The sequence below is a fragment of the Eucalyptus grandis genome, chromosome 8, assembly GCF_016545825.1.
Source record: "Eucalyptus grandis isolate ANBG69807.140 chromosome 8, ASM1654582v1, whole genome shotgun sequence".
In the NCBI taxonomy this organism is placed as follows: domain Eukaryota; kingdom Viridiplantae; phylum Streptophyta; class Magnoliopsida; order Myrtales; family Myrtaceae; genus Eucalyptus; species Eucalyptus grandis.
The window spans coordinates 70,707,110-70,726,025 of record NC_052619.1 but is presented as its reverse complement, the minus strand read 5'-3'; the positions used below and the strand labels follow the sequence as shown (position 1 = coordinate 70,726,025).

At 40.9% G+C, this 18,916-nt stretch overlaps 1 protein-coding gene and 1 pseudogene across 1 annotated transcript; both read right to left on the bottom strand.

The window, feature by feature from the left end:
- Positions 1-3,221: 3,221 nt before the first annotated feature.
- Positions 3,222-4,334, bottom strand: LOC120286798 (UPF0235 protein C15orf40 homolog). Its single transcript, XM_039299315.1, has 3 exons — positions 4,123-4,334; positions 3,907-3,995; positions 3,222-3,721 (listed from the first exon to the last, which is right to left on the bottom strand). The coding sequence occupies exons 1-3, from the start codon at positions 4,295-4,297 to the stop codon at positions 3,596-3,598; spliced, it is 390 nt and encodes a 129-aa protein (XP_039155249.1). The 5' UTR covers positions 4,298-4,334; the 3' UTR covers positions 3,222-3,595.
- Positions 4,335-5,672: 1,338 nt separating this feature from the next.
- On the bottom strand, positions 5,673-17,103 carry LOC120287496 (annotated as a pseudogene).
- Positions 17,104-18,916: the final 1,813 nt, after the last annotated feature.

The window sequence follows — 18,916 nt, the reverse complement described above, 5'->3', positions numbered from 1 at the left end:
ATGCAGATACTATTTTGACAGATTCATTGCTTCCCTATGGAGACAGATATGATCATAAGTTCTCTGTTTCCTTATAGTGCTATTCTGCCGGATACGATGAAAGTGCAAAGAATGGGGAGGAGGGAGAGGAGACAGGGAAGTTTGCCTATCAACTGAATTTGAAAACATGTTTCGTAGTAATGTGAGCGGTGGTGTCGTTCTGCTGTAAAACTTCTTACGGATAAAATATTCGACGATTCTACTTTCCTGTTAAAAGAAATTGGAATACTTTTTGTGTCAGTAGATTTAGAAAGGAGCTAGTGTCGAAAATGAGAGTAAAGGAAAATTACCCCTCAACTGATTTTCAATAACTTGTGGGTAATTTCTCAACATTTTTATTAAATTATCGAGTCAGCATATTACTAATGTTTTTTTTTTATCCTTCACTAATTTTTCTTTGTCTTTCTTGCCAATGCCTTAAACTTACCGAATCTCATATGAATTTGCCCATCTTTATTGGAGTGATTTAATGACTTTTTGTGATTAAATTATTAATTGATTTTGGATTATCAACTTTTGCTTGAGTGACGGCATTCATTTTTTTTTTAATTATAAAATTTTGTTACCATTACCAAATTTTATTTGTCTTTCTTACAGATGTCTTAACTTTACCCTTTCTCATTTGAATTTATCAGCCTTTGTTTTTGTGAAATATACACTTTTGTCCCATATTAAGTTACTAAGGGCCCATTTGGCAACTTGCCAAACAGTGTTTGTTTCTATTCTTTTGTTCTTGGGAGTAGATTTGGAACAGAAATGCGTTTGGTAAATTTTTTGTTCCGGAAACAAATTTGGCGTAAAATTGAGAATTAAAAAAAAGTTGATTCTCGTTCTTGGGAACAATTCTAGAATCAAGCACCTATTTTCTCTTTTTCCTTTTTTTTTTTTTTTTTTTTTGTTTGTTCTTCTTCCCTCTTTCTTCTTCATCATCTGCTTTGCCGCCGTTGTTGTCATCCGCCGCCCCGTTGCTGGTCGTCCAACCGATCCGGCGAGCTCGCCGAGCCGGGCAAGGTCTAGCAAGCTTGCCGGAGGCAAGCCTAGCCGCTAACGAGAGATTTGGCAAGGCCAAACCTTGCCGGTGGCTTGGCAAGCCTTGCTCAGGCCTCCCTCGACCACCTGCAAAGCTCAACTAGCCTCGCTGAGGCTTGGCTAGCCCCATCAAGGCTCGGTTGACGAGAGCCGGCCTCACGCTGAGGGCCAGTGACGCTCTAATGAGGTCACTAGCCCTCATTTGGCCGATTGCCAATCATCCCAAGGCCGGTGACCGACAACTTGAAGAAGAAGAAGAAGAAAATGAAGGGAAAAAAAGAAAAGAAGAAAAAAGGAAAAAAAAAAAGTAATAAATTTATTTAAAAATTAAAAGAAAATAATTTGGAGTATAAATTTTGAGTACGGTACCAAACACAATTCTATTCGAATCAGAAATTTTGTACGTTACCAAACGCGTTCTTTTGTTTAGAAATTGTTCCCAATACCATAATAAAAAATAAAAAAAATCACTTATGATCAAAAAATTATTCCTGGAAATAGAATTATTACCAAACGTGCCATAATTTACCAATGTAACTTACTACTTTACTCATAAAGCCCGCAAATTACGCAGGTGGACTGACTCATTTCGTCCAGAGCCATTCAAAGATGGCTCGGAGAGATTAATCGAATCAACTCTTATCTTTTATTTCTCAGAGCTTGGATACAAAATGACTGCTCACTTTTCCCGTATAGTCCACTAAAGCAAAATCAAGGCCTTCACCTATTTTGTCATAGTAATGTATTTCACCTCAAGATGTACGCAACTTGCGAAAGATTTTATCTTAAGTTAATGTAATCCTACCACCATTAAGCATAAGAGCCGCACAAGCTATTCAAAGGCATTTCACCACTGATGGCCATTTCACTATTCTTGCGCATTCCATTTGTATTGATGTTCCCAACAGCAACTTCACAAAACCAGACCCATCATAAGCCTTGGCGCTTCTGTCACACCCACCGCCAAATTCCTCAAGGCCCTCACCTTCCGGTCTCTTTGCATTTGGTCAAGAGAGGCGATGGCTGGTCAGTAGTGACTTTTCTTTCCAGTAACTAAAACCGGGGTCCGGACTGCCATCGAGACAGTCCTGTTCCAAGCAATTTTATCACCGCATTTCACTATGGATGGGAGGCGTGTTCCGCAGTCAGCCACTTCTTGAGAATTTGCTGTAAGGGCCGATCTTTGAACTTGCCAACAATATTGTCCGTTTTAGGTCAGAGCCCAGTCTTGTTCTTCTAGGTTTCGCCCAGAAAAGCTCTCCTTGGTAATTAAGACTGGTACTGCACATTATAAGGCACATTACCTCACTGTCCCCAAGTGATGTGGGATTCAGTCCATTCTTACCCCCATTGCCATCAACACGAGGTGTGCTCTTGGTCCATCTCTCACAAGACTGGGTAATTATAATTGCTGTTCAAGCTTCTCTGCTCGATACAGGCAATTATGTACTTTATGACTCTAAGAAGGATGTAATATGGCAGAGTTCGATCTACCGAATGATAGCATTATGGCAGGCCAGCATCTATCATCAGGTGAACAGATGTTCTCAAGCAGTTCTGCCACTGATCATCAGAAGGCATCTTGCGTCTCGACATGAAAAAAAGATGGAAATCATATGCAATATCGGGTAAATACTCCAGACATACTGCCAAACGCTTGTCGAGCAACGGCGAAATATGGAAGAGCGGATAATGCGGTGCTCTATCTTGACAATGACAGATTTCTACCTATTGAACACCACAGGTCATAAGATAAGGAGTATCACCAGAGGAGGGTTTCCTAAAGAATGAATAATCTAGCTAATGAGAATCGATGCAGATGGGATTTTATGGTTTTACTTATACAACAAAACCAAGAAAGTAATTTGTCCACCGAGTGGTCATCTACTGATGAAAATGCAGCCCCAGAGGCATCTCCGAGCTCAATTTGTTCAGTGCAAATAAAGATCGAGATGACCGAATGCTCGCCCCTCAGAGGACATCGCGCCAAAATCATATTCTTACAAATAGATGAAGGACTGGAGATTTTGCAGAAGAAATTGCTGTTAAGAAACTATACAACATCACATCTGATGCGGAAAGCAAACCCCATAGAGACATCAAGCAGGTGCTGATAGAAAGAACTGCATAAAAGACCCAAAGAAACCATATCAAGCGAAGAAGATAAACCTGAGAGCAGGTTTGCTGACTGATTGAGGAACAACAACTAGCTCGAGAACCATCAACTGTGTTATTACATCACGTCTGTACAAAAACATAACATGGTGAAAATCCATGCTACCACACTTTCCAGCGTTGCTTCAGCATCGGTCCGGCTTCCATGTATTGCACATTAATTGAAAAGCACTCAGCTTTAGTTACAAGAGCACTATGATCTTACATTGCAGACAAAAGAGACAACCTTCGCACAGCAACCCATGAATCTTGGTGCTGTCTGGGCTCTTGAAGACGTGAATCTCTTCCTGTATGTTCTCGTTTTGCTAGCTGGGTATGCCTCATCTCCTCTGCCACCCACCCATCATCGCCTTCATTTCGAAGCTCTTGCCAGGGCATCGAAGACGGTCTTCACGGTCACCTCCTCCACGATCACGACCTTGTCCCTCGATTTCGAGCCCGAACCGATCGAGACCTGCCTCTTCTTCACCCCCAAAACCTGCCCCAGAGAACAAGAACGGAAACCAAAACAGAGGATCTTCAATTAGAAAAAATAAAAAAAAAAAACCAATCTTTGCAAGCTTCGCATTCGAGATTGCTCTTCATCTCCGCAATCTTCGCTCACGCGATGCCCTAGCCACGCGCAGGGACCGACTCGTCGCGTGAAAGGGGAAGATAACGAACCGAGCTCATGTACTCGAGCAGCGCCGCGTTGGCCTCGCCGTCCTTGGCCGGCGCGTCGATCTGGACCCCCACCGCCTCGTCGCTGAGATCTTCCGCCGGCATCAGAACAACAACAACAACGAGATCAGAACGGAAGAGACAGAGAGAGGTCACGGAATCGAAGGTGATTCCAGGCAGGGGCGCGACGGCGAGGGGGAGGGGGAGGGAGGATCGGACCTGTGATGGAGGCCGACTTGGAGCCCGGCTTGGCGTGGATGGTGATGGCGACGGAGGAGGGAGGGACGGGGCGGAGGCACGAAGGGAAGCTCTCGGCGGCGGCGGCGGCGGCGGAAGAGGACCGAGTTGACTGGGCCGCGTTCGGCTGCGATTTGCTCTTCCTCGGCGGAGGCATCGCTTCGGATTCACCCTCCTGTTGAAATTACCTTTTGTTTTTGGAAATATATAAAGCTTAATATAATTTTTTTATTTATACTTGATTTTCGAATATTAAAAGGTGCTAATCAATTACATTCGAAATTCAGACAGCTTTGAGGGTTAATTTAACCTGGCTGGTTACTAAACTTAGGTAAATATAATTAATCTATGATTGGAGAAAACTTAACTTTTAAATTGATTTAAGTTGTTGGCCTAAATGGAAAAGCTTTCTTTCCTGCAATACAGTGTGATTTGCCATTTTTTTTATGTGAAATAACTCCTCAAAGTGGTATAAAACACGCCATGATTAAGTTATTTTTTATTGACGAAAATGAGTAATTTCAAGGTAACTTTTTACAATAAGGTTTGCAACTTTTTCAATTAAAAAAAGTATGATTTAATAACCATAATTTGTTTGATAATCCAACTAAGTATCGGAAATTATCTAGACAAAATTCTCCTATTCCCATAAGTAAGAAAGGAGTTACTGAATTTCTTCAATAAAAAAAAAAAGTTGATGGTAATTGAAATCTTGTCAAATATATTAATAAAACTTATTAAAAATAGGGTAGGTTTATGTTTTAGAAGAAATCGATAATATTGGGTTATCAACTTTCAATTATCATGGAACAATTTCTTTATCCTATTTTCAACACTTATAGATTATCAGCGCTTCAAATTCAGTATTTACAATTTTTGCACTTAATTTCGTTTTTTCCAAACAGTTTTGCTTAGTAACCCGAATTACTTAAAGTGAATTTTGAACTATCTGTAAGCTCTTCATGTGAAAGTAAACAAAATATCACTCTCTATGTAGTAAAAATAAAAAAGAAAGAAATTCTATGTGGCTAGCTTTCCAAATCAGAAAGTTTCTGCGTAGATATCCATAGTGATATTCATATAGGAATATTTTATGTACATTGAACTAAAGATCCAATACCTGAAAGTTTATATATCAATATATTATTTATATTTAAAAAATTATGAAATATATATGCATTAATCCACATATCAATGTTTAAGTATTATGAAATTTCTTTGAATTTCGGATTTTAAAAGGCACTAAAATACATGAGTCCGAAGATTTTGATTAAGCAAAAAGTATGAAATATGAAATGAAAAATCAAACTAAAGCGGCAAAAGAAATCTTAAGCCTCAATCTTGATTTGAATTAAGATGGAATGGAAGATGGAAATTACTAACAAATCGGGCGAGAACAAAATACAAATACTAATGTTCATCACTCTGACAATTTAAGACTTGAGAATGATTCTGAGCACACTGTAACTCAAAATTATTGTAACATTACGTTTATTCATGACTAGGAATCGTGATGAGATCCAAACTCGAGTTCATATGGTGGTGGTGGTGGTGGTGGTTGGACATGGAGAAACCGAAATTTCAGTTGTTCCATCCCACATCATCACCACAGATTTCATCGAAGGACGAAGAGCCGACTCATCCTTGATGCACCACAGGTTCACTTTCACCAGTTTCTTTAGCAACCACTTATCGACTTCCTCGCCCAGGACCAACTTGTACAGCTCTCCATCCCTGAAATGTTGGACACAAATTGCGTAATCCCAAGATCTCTATAACTAGAACAATAACATGTATAATTGAGTAGAAAGATTAACACACCTGTTTTGGGATCCATCGTTCTTTAAAGTGGAAGCAGAAAAGAGATTATCCACGCATCAAGGGGATTACCCACGCATCAAGTCATTCTCCTTTATTGTCCTCCTAGCATTGGCTCAATGAGGCGACCCCCTCGCCTTTAGCGTTAGGTTAACGCTCCTTATATGAGGATACATGTGAGAATTATGGTTAGAGAAGAGACTTGAGCACTATTTATAGAGTTTCCAACCAAGCCCCCTTATTACGGGCCATGCTCAACTCGGCTCACACTAGCCAGCCCCATATTAGACTAATTAAGAAACATTCTATCTCACCTTAGACCAACCTTATTTTACGGTAACCGTAAAAAAAGTAAATTACAATATCAATTAATGTAGTCTACATTAGGAAAACTCTTATATCCTCCCACTTGGACTATATTAATTAAAATCTTACTGCATGTGCGCACATCGGTCCAGAGATAATTCTTAATAGTCAATCATATCCGATAAAGTCTCAAATACCGAATCATGACGGTAACTACACACAGAGCCTTCCATGGTCATAAGTGCTCTCAACTTTATTGATATAGATTCAATATGGTAGTGTGACAAATGGATAACATCTCTCATAGAGAGACCTTATTTGTCAGTCACCATTCTTTTACCTTAGGCGACACAAAAAAAACTTGTGCCACTAGAGAATGTATTTATAGTTCCAATGAACCCACATATGCCTTGTCCTTACGGTTAACCTTTCTTTATGTATAACAAGGCATATGCACAAGGCTAATAACCGGATGCCCCTAGCCTTTACTTAAGGTTTATACAGTACCTTGAGACTTTATCAATATGTATTCAACATAATAACAACACATTCAAAAATATTTTATTGAATGCAAAAGTTGATACATATTAAACCGTTACTAAATGCAACGAACACAGATGTAAACTTTATCAGGGTAAAGCAAAAATAGCTCCCACTAAATAACAGTATCCCAAGATACTTTTCGGCCCATGCTAATGACATGTCGATTAAATACACATAGGCATAGGGCTTTAGTTAGTGGATCTGCAACCATATCATTTGTGGAAATATGTTATATTATAACGTCACATTTCTGTACTGTTTCTTTATAGTCAAAATCTTTGACCGTCATATATTTAGACCCATTGAGACCTCTATTATTAATAATACTATAAATTCATTATCTCAATACAACCTAATGGCCCAAGTAATAGCCTAAAAAAATGTTACAAACTCTACTTACATAATAGAAGATGACATATAACTTTATTTACTGCACTTCCTGCTAATATAAATATGTATTTTGTTATCGATCACATATCATTTTAACAGTCAACAAAGTTTACATCTGAATATCCTACTAGCTGCAAGAATTGAACATGTCTATAAATTAGCGTATAATCTATTGTCCTCTTTAAGTACTTTAAAACTTTCTTGGCAGCAACCCAGTGATTGCGTTCTGGATTTGACTGATATCTGCTTAGAAGTTCCGTCGCAAAGACGATATTTATTCTAGTGCAAATTCGAGTATACAGTATACTTTTAAGTGCACTAACACAAGGTACATCATTTAACTAGATTTTCTCAATTTTTAAATAAGAACAATGTAATGGATTCAGTCCATCACCCTTAACGACAGGAACAATTCTTAGCTTGTATATTGAATATTTCCAAAATACAATCAGCAAATGTCCTCTGAGATAAATCTAATAAAATCCAATATTTATATTTACGGACCTCTGTACAAAAGACAAAAGATGTATTAAGGTCACTACTTGTAAACAAAATATCATGTACAAAGTGTATGAGAAAAATAAATTTCCTCCTACTGATCTTGCGGTATATTGAATTACTTTGTTCTCAATTAAACAAAATAACAACACTATGAAACTTTAATAATATTATTTGGAAATTTGCTTAAAATCATGAATAAGACTTTTCAATCTATACACAAGTTTACTTGAATCTATTACAAAATCCTCCAGTTACACTTATATAGATTTTGTATCTATTTGACGTAACTCCATAAAAAAAAAACTATTAATGCCACGTTTACTTTGAAAGAATCTTTAAAAAAATATTATAAAGAAATAATTATTTCTTTACTAATTATTCACCTCTCTTTTAGAGTGAAAACTTTAGCTACCAATTTGATTTTAAATTCAACAATCTTTATTTGAAATCTTTTTAGTTTTGTACACCAATTTGGAACTAATAAACTTGTGATCTTTAGGCAAATGAGTAAGTTTTCAAACACTATAATGTTTCATAGATTATATGTCGCCTTTTATGGCATCTAATCACATACTTGATTGAAGATAAAAAAAAACATTTATTTATGTCGCTAAATCAACCATGTAGTAAATATTGCAGTCATGCTCTCACAAATTATATATGTAATAACTGATCGTCTTTCCCTAACAAATCTTCTGAGTAAAACTACAACTATTTCATTCTACACTTGAGAGGTTTGAAAAAAATCAATTATAAACTATATCAAGAATAATGCCTTAGCCTCAATAAGTTTAGTATGTGGTATAAAAGATTCCATAATTGTTTGTACCACAATTATCTGTATAGGCAAAGATAAAGATACAGTGATTTTCCATCGTACTATTATCCTTAATAGTCTGAGAGAAATTATTTTCTACATCTACGTCGAATTGTATAAACTTTACAGTTTATGATTCCATAATATATATATATATATATATATATATATATATATTTTATGATGACCTAGGGAATCCCGTACAGCCGGCAGCCGGTAGGTAAACCTTGAGGCCACACGAGGGAATCACCATCCCGTGCAAGTGGTTAAGGCACCAAGCGCCTCCACTGGGTTTCGAACCCCTCACATTGAGGGTAAGGATCAACAGGGGCCTTATCTAGCGAAGCCACCGCAACGGTGGTGTGATTCCATAATACTTTGTATCTTTTTAGGGCCATAAAATTGATACCCCTTTTAACAATCTTGGTGGGATACAAAATAATTTCAAGTGGATCTAAATTCCAACGCACTTAATGTTTGATTAGATAATCTCACTTCTGTATGACACATTTAAATTTCATATTATTCAAGTAATTTATGTCAAGTCTATAACTCAAAAGAAGTTTATGAAACAATTTTTGTATGTGAAAAGGTTGCTTTCAAAATATCAGCCCACAGAAGACTGGATAAATTAGTCTTACTAATCATACTCATCACTATGTTCAATATGGTGCATTTATGCTTTTCGACCAAATCCTTTTGTTAGGATTTTCAGGCATAATAATTAAGTTGCCACCCCAGAATTTACCAAGTATTTGACAAATGACCCTTTAAGTTATTTCGCATTGTCATACTTGTTAAAATACTCAAGGTCACTATTAAGCCTAACAACATTTTAAAACTAATTGTAATTGTTTTATTCTTTATCTTGGTCATTTTCCTTAAATAAAAAACTTTTGGAAACAACCTTTTAACCATATACGAGATATATATGTCATTAGAACTTAAACACAATCTTTGCAGATGTGTCCTAAATTCGATATTAGACAAGACATAATTACAAGCTACTAAGGCTTCCATCATTTTTTAGTAGTGCAGTCAGTTAATAAACCACTTTCCAAGTGCTCCTAGAATGGAACGCTTCATGGACAGTAAGCAAATTTTATTGCTCTTTTCCTAAGCAATAAATCATATGTCCACAACTTAAAATTTGAAGTAGTAAAAACCTCAATAATAGTGGAGTTATTAATTATAGAAAATGTGACTGAAAAACAAGCAATGTATATAATTAGCATTATGTGAGCACCGTGTATCTTAATGTATAAGTACACATCTAGAGAGTTACACGCATAATCATATAATTACCTTTAGGCAGAATACATGACATGTAGTTGTACACTCCCCACATGATAGCGGTTATGAGAATATATTCTAATTTTTGTGAATTCATCACATTTGGGCATGTGAACCACAAGAATCAGTCACTTTTCCACCACACCATCATGCATCCCTCTATGAACTAATACACAATCACCTCATTTAGGAGTATGATCACGCATTAAATCAAGAGATATCCTGATCATTATACGAGACCCATATTTCTCAAACCCAATCAAGCGTGCCACTTTGGCTGTCACTACTCAATTAAATCCTTGAAACTCTTTCATACCAGGGATATAAACTTTACTTCTCACATACACCATATACATGTGATTTTAACTTTAGTGATAGGGGCAGTTAATCACTAAAATCACATATCATGCTAATTACATTACTTTATTCATTAATAAAAGTTAATCATATATATATATAAAGAACTTGAAAGACAGACTCATATGAGATCACCGATCATAATAACACAAGAAACTTCTCATAACTAAAAAGAAATCATCTCTTATGTACTCCGATTACAGATTACCAGAACAACATAAAAAGAATGTTGATCTAGATGATCTATTATAAGTTAACATCAATAGCAATATGTCATGGGCCTAAAGAGAGTCGACCCGAGAGGTTCCCAGTCGATTCCAACTCGCGCCGTGGACCTCTGCTCTCACTCGGATTCCCATCAAGTCTTCTCCCCGAAGGTTCCAAGGGCGTGCGATACCGTCATTGAGTCATATTCTAGATTTATGTTCCGTTATTTATGTCGGTAGACGGTAGTTAGACATTATGTCGGTAGTTGAGGCGGTGCGATCTCGCCCACTGGATGAAAAGTAGATCAACGGTTGTAAGCTGAGGCCCTCAACTATAAAAGGGGTGTCCTCCTTCATTTGTAATCATTGAATCCAATCCTTTTAGCAATATAAGTTCCTTTCCTTCCAGAGCTCCTCTCTCTTACTTTCTCTTTCAACGATCCGGGTAAGCGAGCGGGTAGGCGTTCGATTGAGCAAGGCTTGGCTTGGGTGATCCATAGTTGCCCGAGTCGCCGCGTGGTCACGATCCCTATCGATCGGCCCGTGACAAGTGGTATCAGAGCAAAAGAGAGAGATCCGTTCGAGAGACCAAGGAGCACCAACTGTTCGAAGGAATGTCGAGCCAAGAAGCTGTCATGGATGGAGAGGCCGCACAAGTCAAAGAGACCCGTGGCCGAGCAAAGAGAAGAGACACCTCGATGGACGTCGTAGCTGCGTTCGATGAGAAGATTGGGAAGGTCCGGAGTGCCGTGCTCGAACTCATGGAAGGTCTTGACGATGTACGAGACCGGATCATGGAGGTTGAGAGTTCACTCCGTGAAGACTTCACGACCGGCCTAAACGAAGCTACCGCGCCATTACATGACAAGGACGAAGCCCTCGAAGCATTGATCGATGTGTTGAAGGAGCGCGTCCAAGTGGTCGAGGAAGAAGCTTCGCGTAGGGATGAGGTCGAAGCCATGAAGGCGGAGATCAAGAGCTCAAGACCGAGCTCGCCTGTGTAAGCTGAGCATCACCAATGGTGCTGTGCTTACCCAAGCGGTGCCCAAACTTGAGGTGCCAAAGCCAAATGAGTTCAAAGGCGAACGATCCGCCAAAGAGGTGGACAATTTTGTCTGGAGCATGGAGCAACACTTCGGCGCCGTCAACATACACGACGAGTCGACCAAGGTACGAACCGCTTCCATGTTCTTGTTTGATACGACGATGCTTTGGTGGCGTAACAGGTGTAATGAGGTAAGACGCGGCGCCGATCCCGTGTGCACATGGGACGACTTCGTGAGAGAGTTTCGGGACTACTTTTTCCCTGAGTTCGCTCAACAAGAAGCCCGTAGCAAGCTCCATCGCCTCGAGCAAAGAGGCGTGATCCGAGAGTACGTGAAGGAGTTCACGGAGCTCAAACTCCAGATTCGCAACCTAAGCAAAGAGGAGGCTCTTGGAGCATTCATGGATGGGTTGAAGCCATGGGCACTTCTCGAGCTAAAGAGACGGGACGTGAGTAGTCTTGCGCGAGCACTAAGCGTAGCTGAGTCGCTCGTTGACCTCACCAAGACCGAACCAAGGAGTCGAACAAGGGATTGGAGGTCGGATCGACCTTGCGAGGATGAGCGCGAAGCACTCCCGGCGCGCATGAGCAAAGCGGCCGAGCCAAAGCATGGGGAGAAGGAACTTCCAAGCCATCCTTCCAAAGGGGTCAACCATCGACGGATTACGCGAGTAAGTTCGATCAACCCCCACCTTCTCCTTGCTTCATTTGCCAAGGTCCACACTGGACCTAAAAATGCCCGAAGAAGGGTCGAATCAATGCCCTCATTGCCATCGAGGAAGAAAAGGAGGAGTCCAAAGAAGATAAGCGGCAGATCCAGATTGGAGCTGTGAGAATGATCAACTCAGTTCAAGCCCGATCGTCGACCAAAGAATAAGGAATCACACCGAACACAGACATGTCCTTTGTGGAGGTCGAAGTGGGCGGTCGAACGCTTTACGCTTTGGTCGACACCGGCGCATCCAATATGTTCATGTCGACCGAGGTTGCAAAAGCCTTGGGACTTCACATGGAACCATTCGGGAAGTCGTACAAGCCCATCAATTTGGGCGACTTCCATGGCGTAGGAGCAACACCTGACGTGGATGTCAAGATTGGCGGATGGAAGGGCAAGATGGCGTTCGAGGTAATCCCTCTTGACGATTACAATCTCATTCTTGGCATGCAATTCTTTGAAAGTGTGGGAGCGATGATCGACATGAGGACCAAGTGCATGATGATCCTCGACCAAAAGTGCCCGTCGATGATCCCCATGATCAAAGGGGTGGTCGACACCAAGACCATCGCATCAATCCGACGCCTCGACAAGAGCTTGAAGGCCGTGATGCGCATCAACAAGCTGTCTGAGGTGAAGCTGAAGGTCGAGTTGGATCCTACTCCAACACACGCCATGCCAATCCAAGTGCTCTTCCCCGAAGTTGAGTGCTCACCGCATGCTCCGTCCAGGCTGAAGACCAAGCCGCGTGCCAAGTCCGACTTCATCATAGAAGGATGCGGCCCTTCGTTCATGAGCGTCCGAGTGAAGCGCAACAAGAACAGGAAAGCTCGTGCCAAAGCTCGTAAGGCTGCCCGTGAAGCTGAGAGCGAAGAGGACGTCGCTCGATTGAGTGGGGAGAATGTCACGTGCCTAAAGAGAGTCGACCCAAGAGGTTCCCCAGAGTCAATCCCAACTCGCCCGTGGACCTCCTGCTCTCACTCGGATTCCCACCAAGTCTTCTCCTCGAAGGTTCCAAGGGCGGGCGATACCGTCATTGAGTCATATTCTAGATTTCTGTTCCGTTATTTATGTCGGTAGATGGTAGTTAGACATTATGTCGGTAGTTGAGGCGGTGCGATCTCGCCCGCTGGATGAAAAGTAGATCAACGGTTGTAAGCCGAGACCCTCAACTATAAAATGGGTGTCCTCCTTCATTTGTAATCATCGAATCCAATCCTTTCAGCAATATAAAGTTCCTTTCCTTCCAGAGCTCCTCTCTCTTACTTTCTCTCTCAACGATCCGGGTAAGCGAGCAGGTAGGTGTTCGATCGAGCAAGGCTTGGCTTGGGTGATCCATAGTTGCCCGAGTCGTCGCGCGGTCACGATCCCTACCGATCAGCCCGTGACAAATACATGGTACACCAGATCGAGAAACCTAACAACTAATCCACTATTGCTCATGAATTTCATAAGGCAAACATGACTCCAAGGCCAACAGCTGATATATTAGCCAATTTTAAGTAACAATCATTGCATCAACCAATGGCCTATAAATTAAGTTAAACTACAAAACTAAATATCTAACTATAACATTATATACTATTACTCTGTGTAAATGTTGTCATATTCCTTAACCATAAAAACGTTCAACTTGATGGACATTAACAAGTGACAAGATGAGTTTTGGTACAATATGCAATAACTTAATTAACATGCAGTACCCACTTTCAGTAGATGTATTAATTAGTACAATTAATTTGGTCACGGGTTCTTAAGACGTCCATCATTCAAAAGTTATCAGTGTGTAAAGGAGTATACATGAGCAACAAAAGTTTCATGACTTTTACTGTTTCTCATTACCTCAATACATAATTCAAGTACTATCTCATAATGGTTGTATCTCATTAAGCCAGCTTCAGTTTGCAATAAAGTTTAATTTTGATTAATGAATCACTCCATTATAATGTTTATGTGATAACATACCTGTAACCCAACACTTGCGTTTCTAAAATCATTGAAAATACAAGAAAAATACACAAAAATACACTAAAAATACACGTATTTAGGGTTTTATATGTATTTTCACATCTATAAAATCATTAAACATATAAAATAAATGCACCACAAGATAGAGAATGAGCATACGAATCCAACGCCGCTAGCCACGTGCCAATCGGACCATTTACGCGCTCGCATGCGCCGCCTGAGTGCGCGGCGTGTGGAGTCCACATGTGGGCGTACTGACTGGTCAAAACCGGTTTGATCGGTAGCGGTCCAACGGATTCCCGGCTCGATCATTCGGTCCAGCCGTCTGGTCCGACCGATTGATCGATTCAGTCAATAGTTGACCGGGTCGGGTCGATCAATGGGTCGGGTCAAGTCAGTCAAAGGGTTAACGGTCCCGGGTCGGGTCAACGAATCGGTTTGGGTCCAGTCGCTGACGTTATCATGACGTCAGCAGGGCGCGTGGATCGCACGCGCGAGCCGCGCCCCGTGAGTTGGGGCGTGTGAAGGCGCGTGAGGTGCGTCTTCAACACCCAGGCGGCGCGTGGCCGCGCGTGGGGGCATAGGCGGTCTCCTTCGGCGACGCGCCGCCCATGGTTCTGCTCGTCTCTATGAGCCCAGTCCAAATATATAATTTTATTTTATTTTTATTGAACGAAAAATTTCGAAAATCTCAAATTATGGCAAAATCCTATGCGTTTGAGTTATAGGGTTATGGAGGCTCTAATACTACATGTTGGATGCAAATTGCGCAATCCCAAGATCTCAATAACTAGAATAAGAAAATGTATAATTGTGTAGAAAGATTAACACACCTGTTTTGGTATCAATCATTCTTTAAAACGAAAGAAGAAAATGGATTACCCACGCATCAAGGAGATTACCCACGCATCAAGTCCTTCTCCTCTATTGCGCTCCATATCATTGGCTTAATGAGGCGGCCCCCTCACTTTTAGCGTTAGGTTAATCTCACCTTAGACCAATCTCGTTTTACAGTAACCGTAAAAACAGTAAATTATAATATCAATTAATGTAGTCCACATTAGGAAAACTTTTACATGAAATGCCTCTATGCCCAACTGGGAATCACGATCGCCTCAAGAGTTGACGCGTAGACATCCATGTGCTTGCGACAGAATATGATCTCCAGGAGCATGATCCCATTGCTATAGACATCTGTCTTCACCGATATCGGGGGGCCCTTGTGCCATTCTAGCGTCATAAGCCTCTCGTCCCTCTGATGACTGTGAAGGTCCTAGTTTGATCTAGCATCAGTAGCTTGGCCAGCCCGAAGTCGGAGATTTTAACTGCCCAGAAGTCATCCATCAGGATGTTTTGGGGCTTAATGCTGCATTGTTATGGGCGTGTCGCACTCTTTGTGTAGGTAGAGGATTCCCTGGGCAATTTCCAAGGCGATTCTCATCCGCTCGTTCCAATCAGGATGCCTTTCAGATTGGAAGAGCAGATCTGCAAGGGAGCCGTTGCTCATGTAATCATAGACAAGTAACCTCTTGGATGCCTCAGCACATAAGCCGAGCAACCGAACCAAGTGCCGGTGATTAGTGGCGCCGATGACACACATTTCTGCGCAGAACTCCCTTTCACCTTCGTTGAGCAGCTTCTCTAGTCTTTTGGTATCAATAGCTCTTATGCCCCTGTACAAGGTTCCTTTGTAGACTGCACCGAATGATCCCTTGCCCAACTCTTCCTTGAAGTCGTTTGTTGCCCTTTTCAGCTCCTTGTAAGAAAATGGCCTCAGAGCAAGTTCCTCCGTCAAGCCAAAATTTCCAATTTCCACTATCTTCTTGTACTCAAGTACTCGCAACTTGAAGGTGAAAAGACCAGCGACTGCGAGGGCGATGCACGAGCATGCCGTAAGTCCTATAGTCACAAAAAGTAGTTGGATTGTTTCTTTTTTGCTGTCAACGTTTTCTAGCACCTGTGAATCGGAGTTATTAGTGTCAGCAGCTTCGATGCCTGCTAGTCCCACCTTGAAAAATGCTTTGAATGATTTTTTAGGAACTGTCCAGGCATACATAAGAGGAAGCTTTTGTTTCATGCAAGTTCCTTGATTGAAGTCGTATAAAGCTACCTCACAATCGCAATCTTCCAAGCACGACATGTTGCAATCCGCTACTTCCATTGTCACCTGAAAATAGGGAGGGTCCTGCCAGTACACATGGTTGATGGATTCAAAGGTAAATGATGATGAGTTTTCTTTGGCGTCCCCGCACCATTCTTCCGTCAAGTTCCTCTCGCACCCACTAAACTGGTTTGTACTGTCAACATAATCCGTACCAGGAAAACACCAACATACAGGTTGCTCGTCCTCCATAGTATAGTAACTATTAAAGCCACATAAGCCCTTCATTCTGCACTTATTATCTAATTGTGTCCACATTGAGGACACCACATCGTCGCCATTTTTAGTGAACCTATGAGAATACAGTTGGAGTATTCCCCTCGAGTCCAGTATCAAATGGTAAATTATCGAATTATGGTTCACAGAAGAGGTATCCAAATGTGATATAACTACGTATTCTCCCCAGTTGTCTAGTAGAAGAAGTACACCAGTGAAATTGAGATACAGGTGAAAATGAACAGGTTGTACGTAACAACACGTATTTGAAGCCTAGTAAACATCTATTCTAGATATTATAGTATCCTTAGGGTAAAGAACCAAGTTATGATCACATTGCATATAGAGATGAAACCTGCCTGTTGAATGATTAGTCTAAGACACGCTCGAATATAATTCAACACCAGTGGGTAAGGATTGGCCTCCAAGTAATGTACCAGTGGGAAAATTGAAACTTTGCCAGATGACCTTAGAATGCTGGTTATAGAGGATGAAATTCCCTCCGTCGTCCATGGCTGCACATGAAGCACTATTTGACGAGTTAGCAATCAGTTCAGTCTCCCTAGGACCAATTTTAAGAACGAGTTGACCATCAGGGGTTAACTCCAGTGCAGCATTTGAGGACATTGGTGGATTGTCTCAATTTGCTGTCCACACAGTGGTTTCTGTGATTTACGAACCATCCAAATCCCCACTTTAAACCCACGACCTTCCTGGTAGAAGCTGAATGCAAAGTGACCAGAAGGCGAGGTCCAGGAAGTGGGATGAGTTATGGGATAGATTGCTGAGTTTAAGCTTATCGAGCACTTTTCAGATCCAGCTGCTGTGTCACGCCCCCAACTCCGAGCGCATACCCATCCCTCTTTGGTCGATAAAATTTTGCGACTTCCTAGGACGAGTCGCCGACCCATTGATTTTTAAGCACATGCAGAAGCGAAAATAAATCCCCTAACAATAACCATCTCGGGATAGAAAAGCAGGATACGAATTCACGAAACAAACATGCTTTTATATACGCGACTGAGTCATGTACAAAGTCATGGTCAAAAGACTACAAAAGACTAGCCTTCCAAAAAAGTGGTCTAAGCGGCCTACACTTTCGATCACCTCCTCTCGGCTCAGGTCCTCCACTCGACGACCACAGAAAATATTGTCCCACAACAGGGTGAGATAAAATCTCAGCGAGTCTAAGCTCTAAACCCCAATTAGGAGGGAAATACGCCTAGAAGCGTCCTAACCACACAACCACTCAATTGGCACGGAGGACTTACCACGCCTCAGTTCCACCCTGCAGGTCAGCACAGTTCATACACATTATGTATATAATTGATGCATCTGGCAATTGAAACGCATCACTCAACTCAATAAATCACAAGGGTCCAAATTATAGGGCCAAATCGTTATAACACGTCCCATACCATGTCACACAATTTTGTCCCATAATCTGGCGCATCAAACTCAACCATCATGCGTTCCAATTGTTAATTACACCCCTCAAGGGTACAGCTAACTCTATTGGCGGTCTTCTGGGATTGCCAGGCATCGTCTCACCCCCTTTGAGCACGGCAACATCTCTCAATTAGACGGCTTCCCCGCAGGGGCGTAGGTTTAGAATCTACTACGACCCGAGTCCCAATGAATGGGTAACATCCGGCTTAACAGCCCAGGATGGTTTCTCTTAACCAACACACGACTAATCAATCTCGACCCAGGACACTGTGCATTGCACTCAAATGCCTCCATTAAAATAATGGTCCTGGCCTATTTTCTTCGTATTAAAAACATCCCGAAAATAGTCGTGTGTTGGTACACGGTCAATTTGAACAGGAAAGGCGATACCTATCTTTTCAAACCCCACTATTTGATATAGTACTTAAAATCCATTTTCGGTGTTAAAACCCGACACCCGGAATCTTCTAAATAAATATCAAAATCCACAAATTTTGGAATTAAATACTCAAAATTCCAATCAGCACTCAATTTGCACAACTAATGCTCAATTGCATAAATTAACCATACCATTGCAATCGGCACGAAATTACAGTCACCGACTATCCCGGCCTAAATTCCAGAAAAATTATTAATAAATAATTAATTTCGAAAATAAATAAATTAATTCAATTTAATTTCTAAAAATACTAACCTTGGCCAAAATTATTAAATTAAATACCAATACAAACCCGGAAAATTTCCGATCCCTTCTAGATAAACGGTACAATTTATTTAGGCCTTAGCTAAACCATGCTAACCACCTAACATGCTCAATTAAATAATTACATTTCTAATTTAATCTAACTAACCACCTAATTCCTAATAAAATAAATCTAAACACCCCTTAAACGTCGTTAACCTCTAAGCGAGTTTAGAGTATAAACTCACCGGCTAATTGCGGAAATTGGTCCACCGTGACGACGACGCAACGGTGGCCGAAATCGAAATT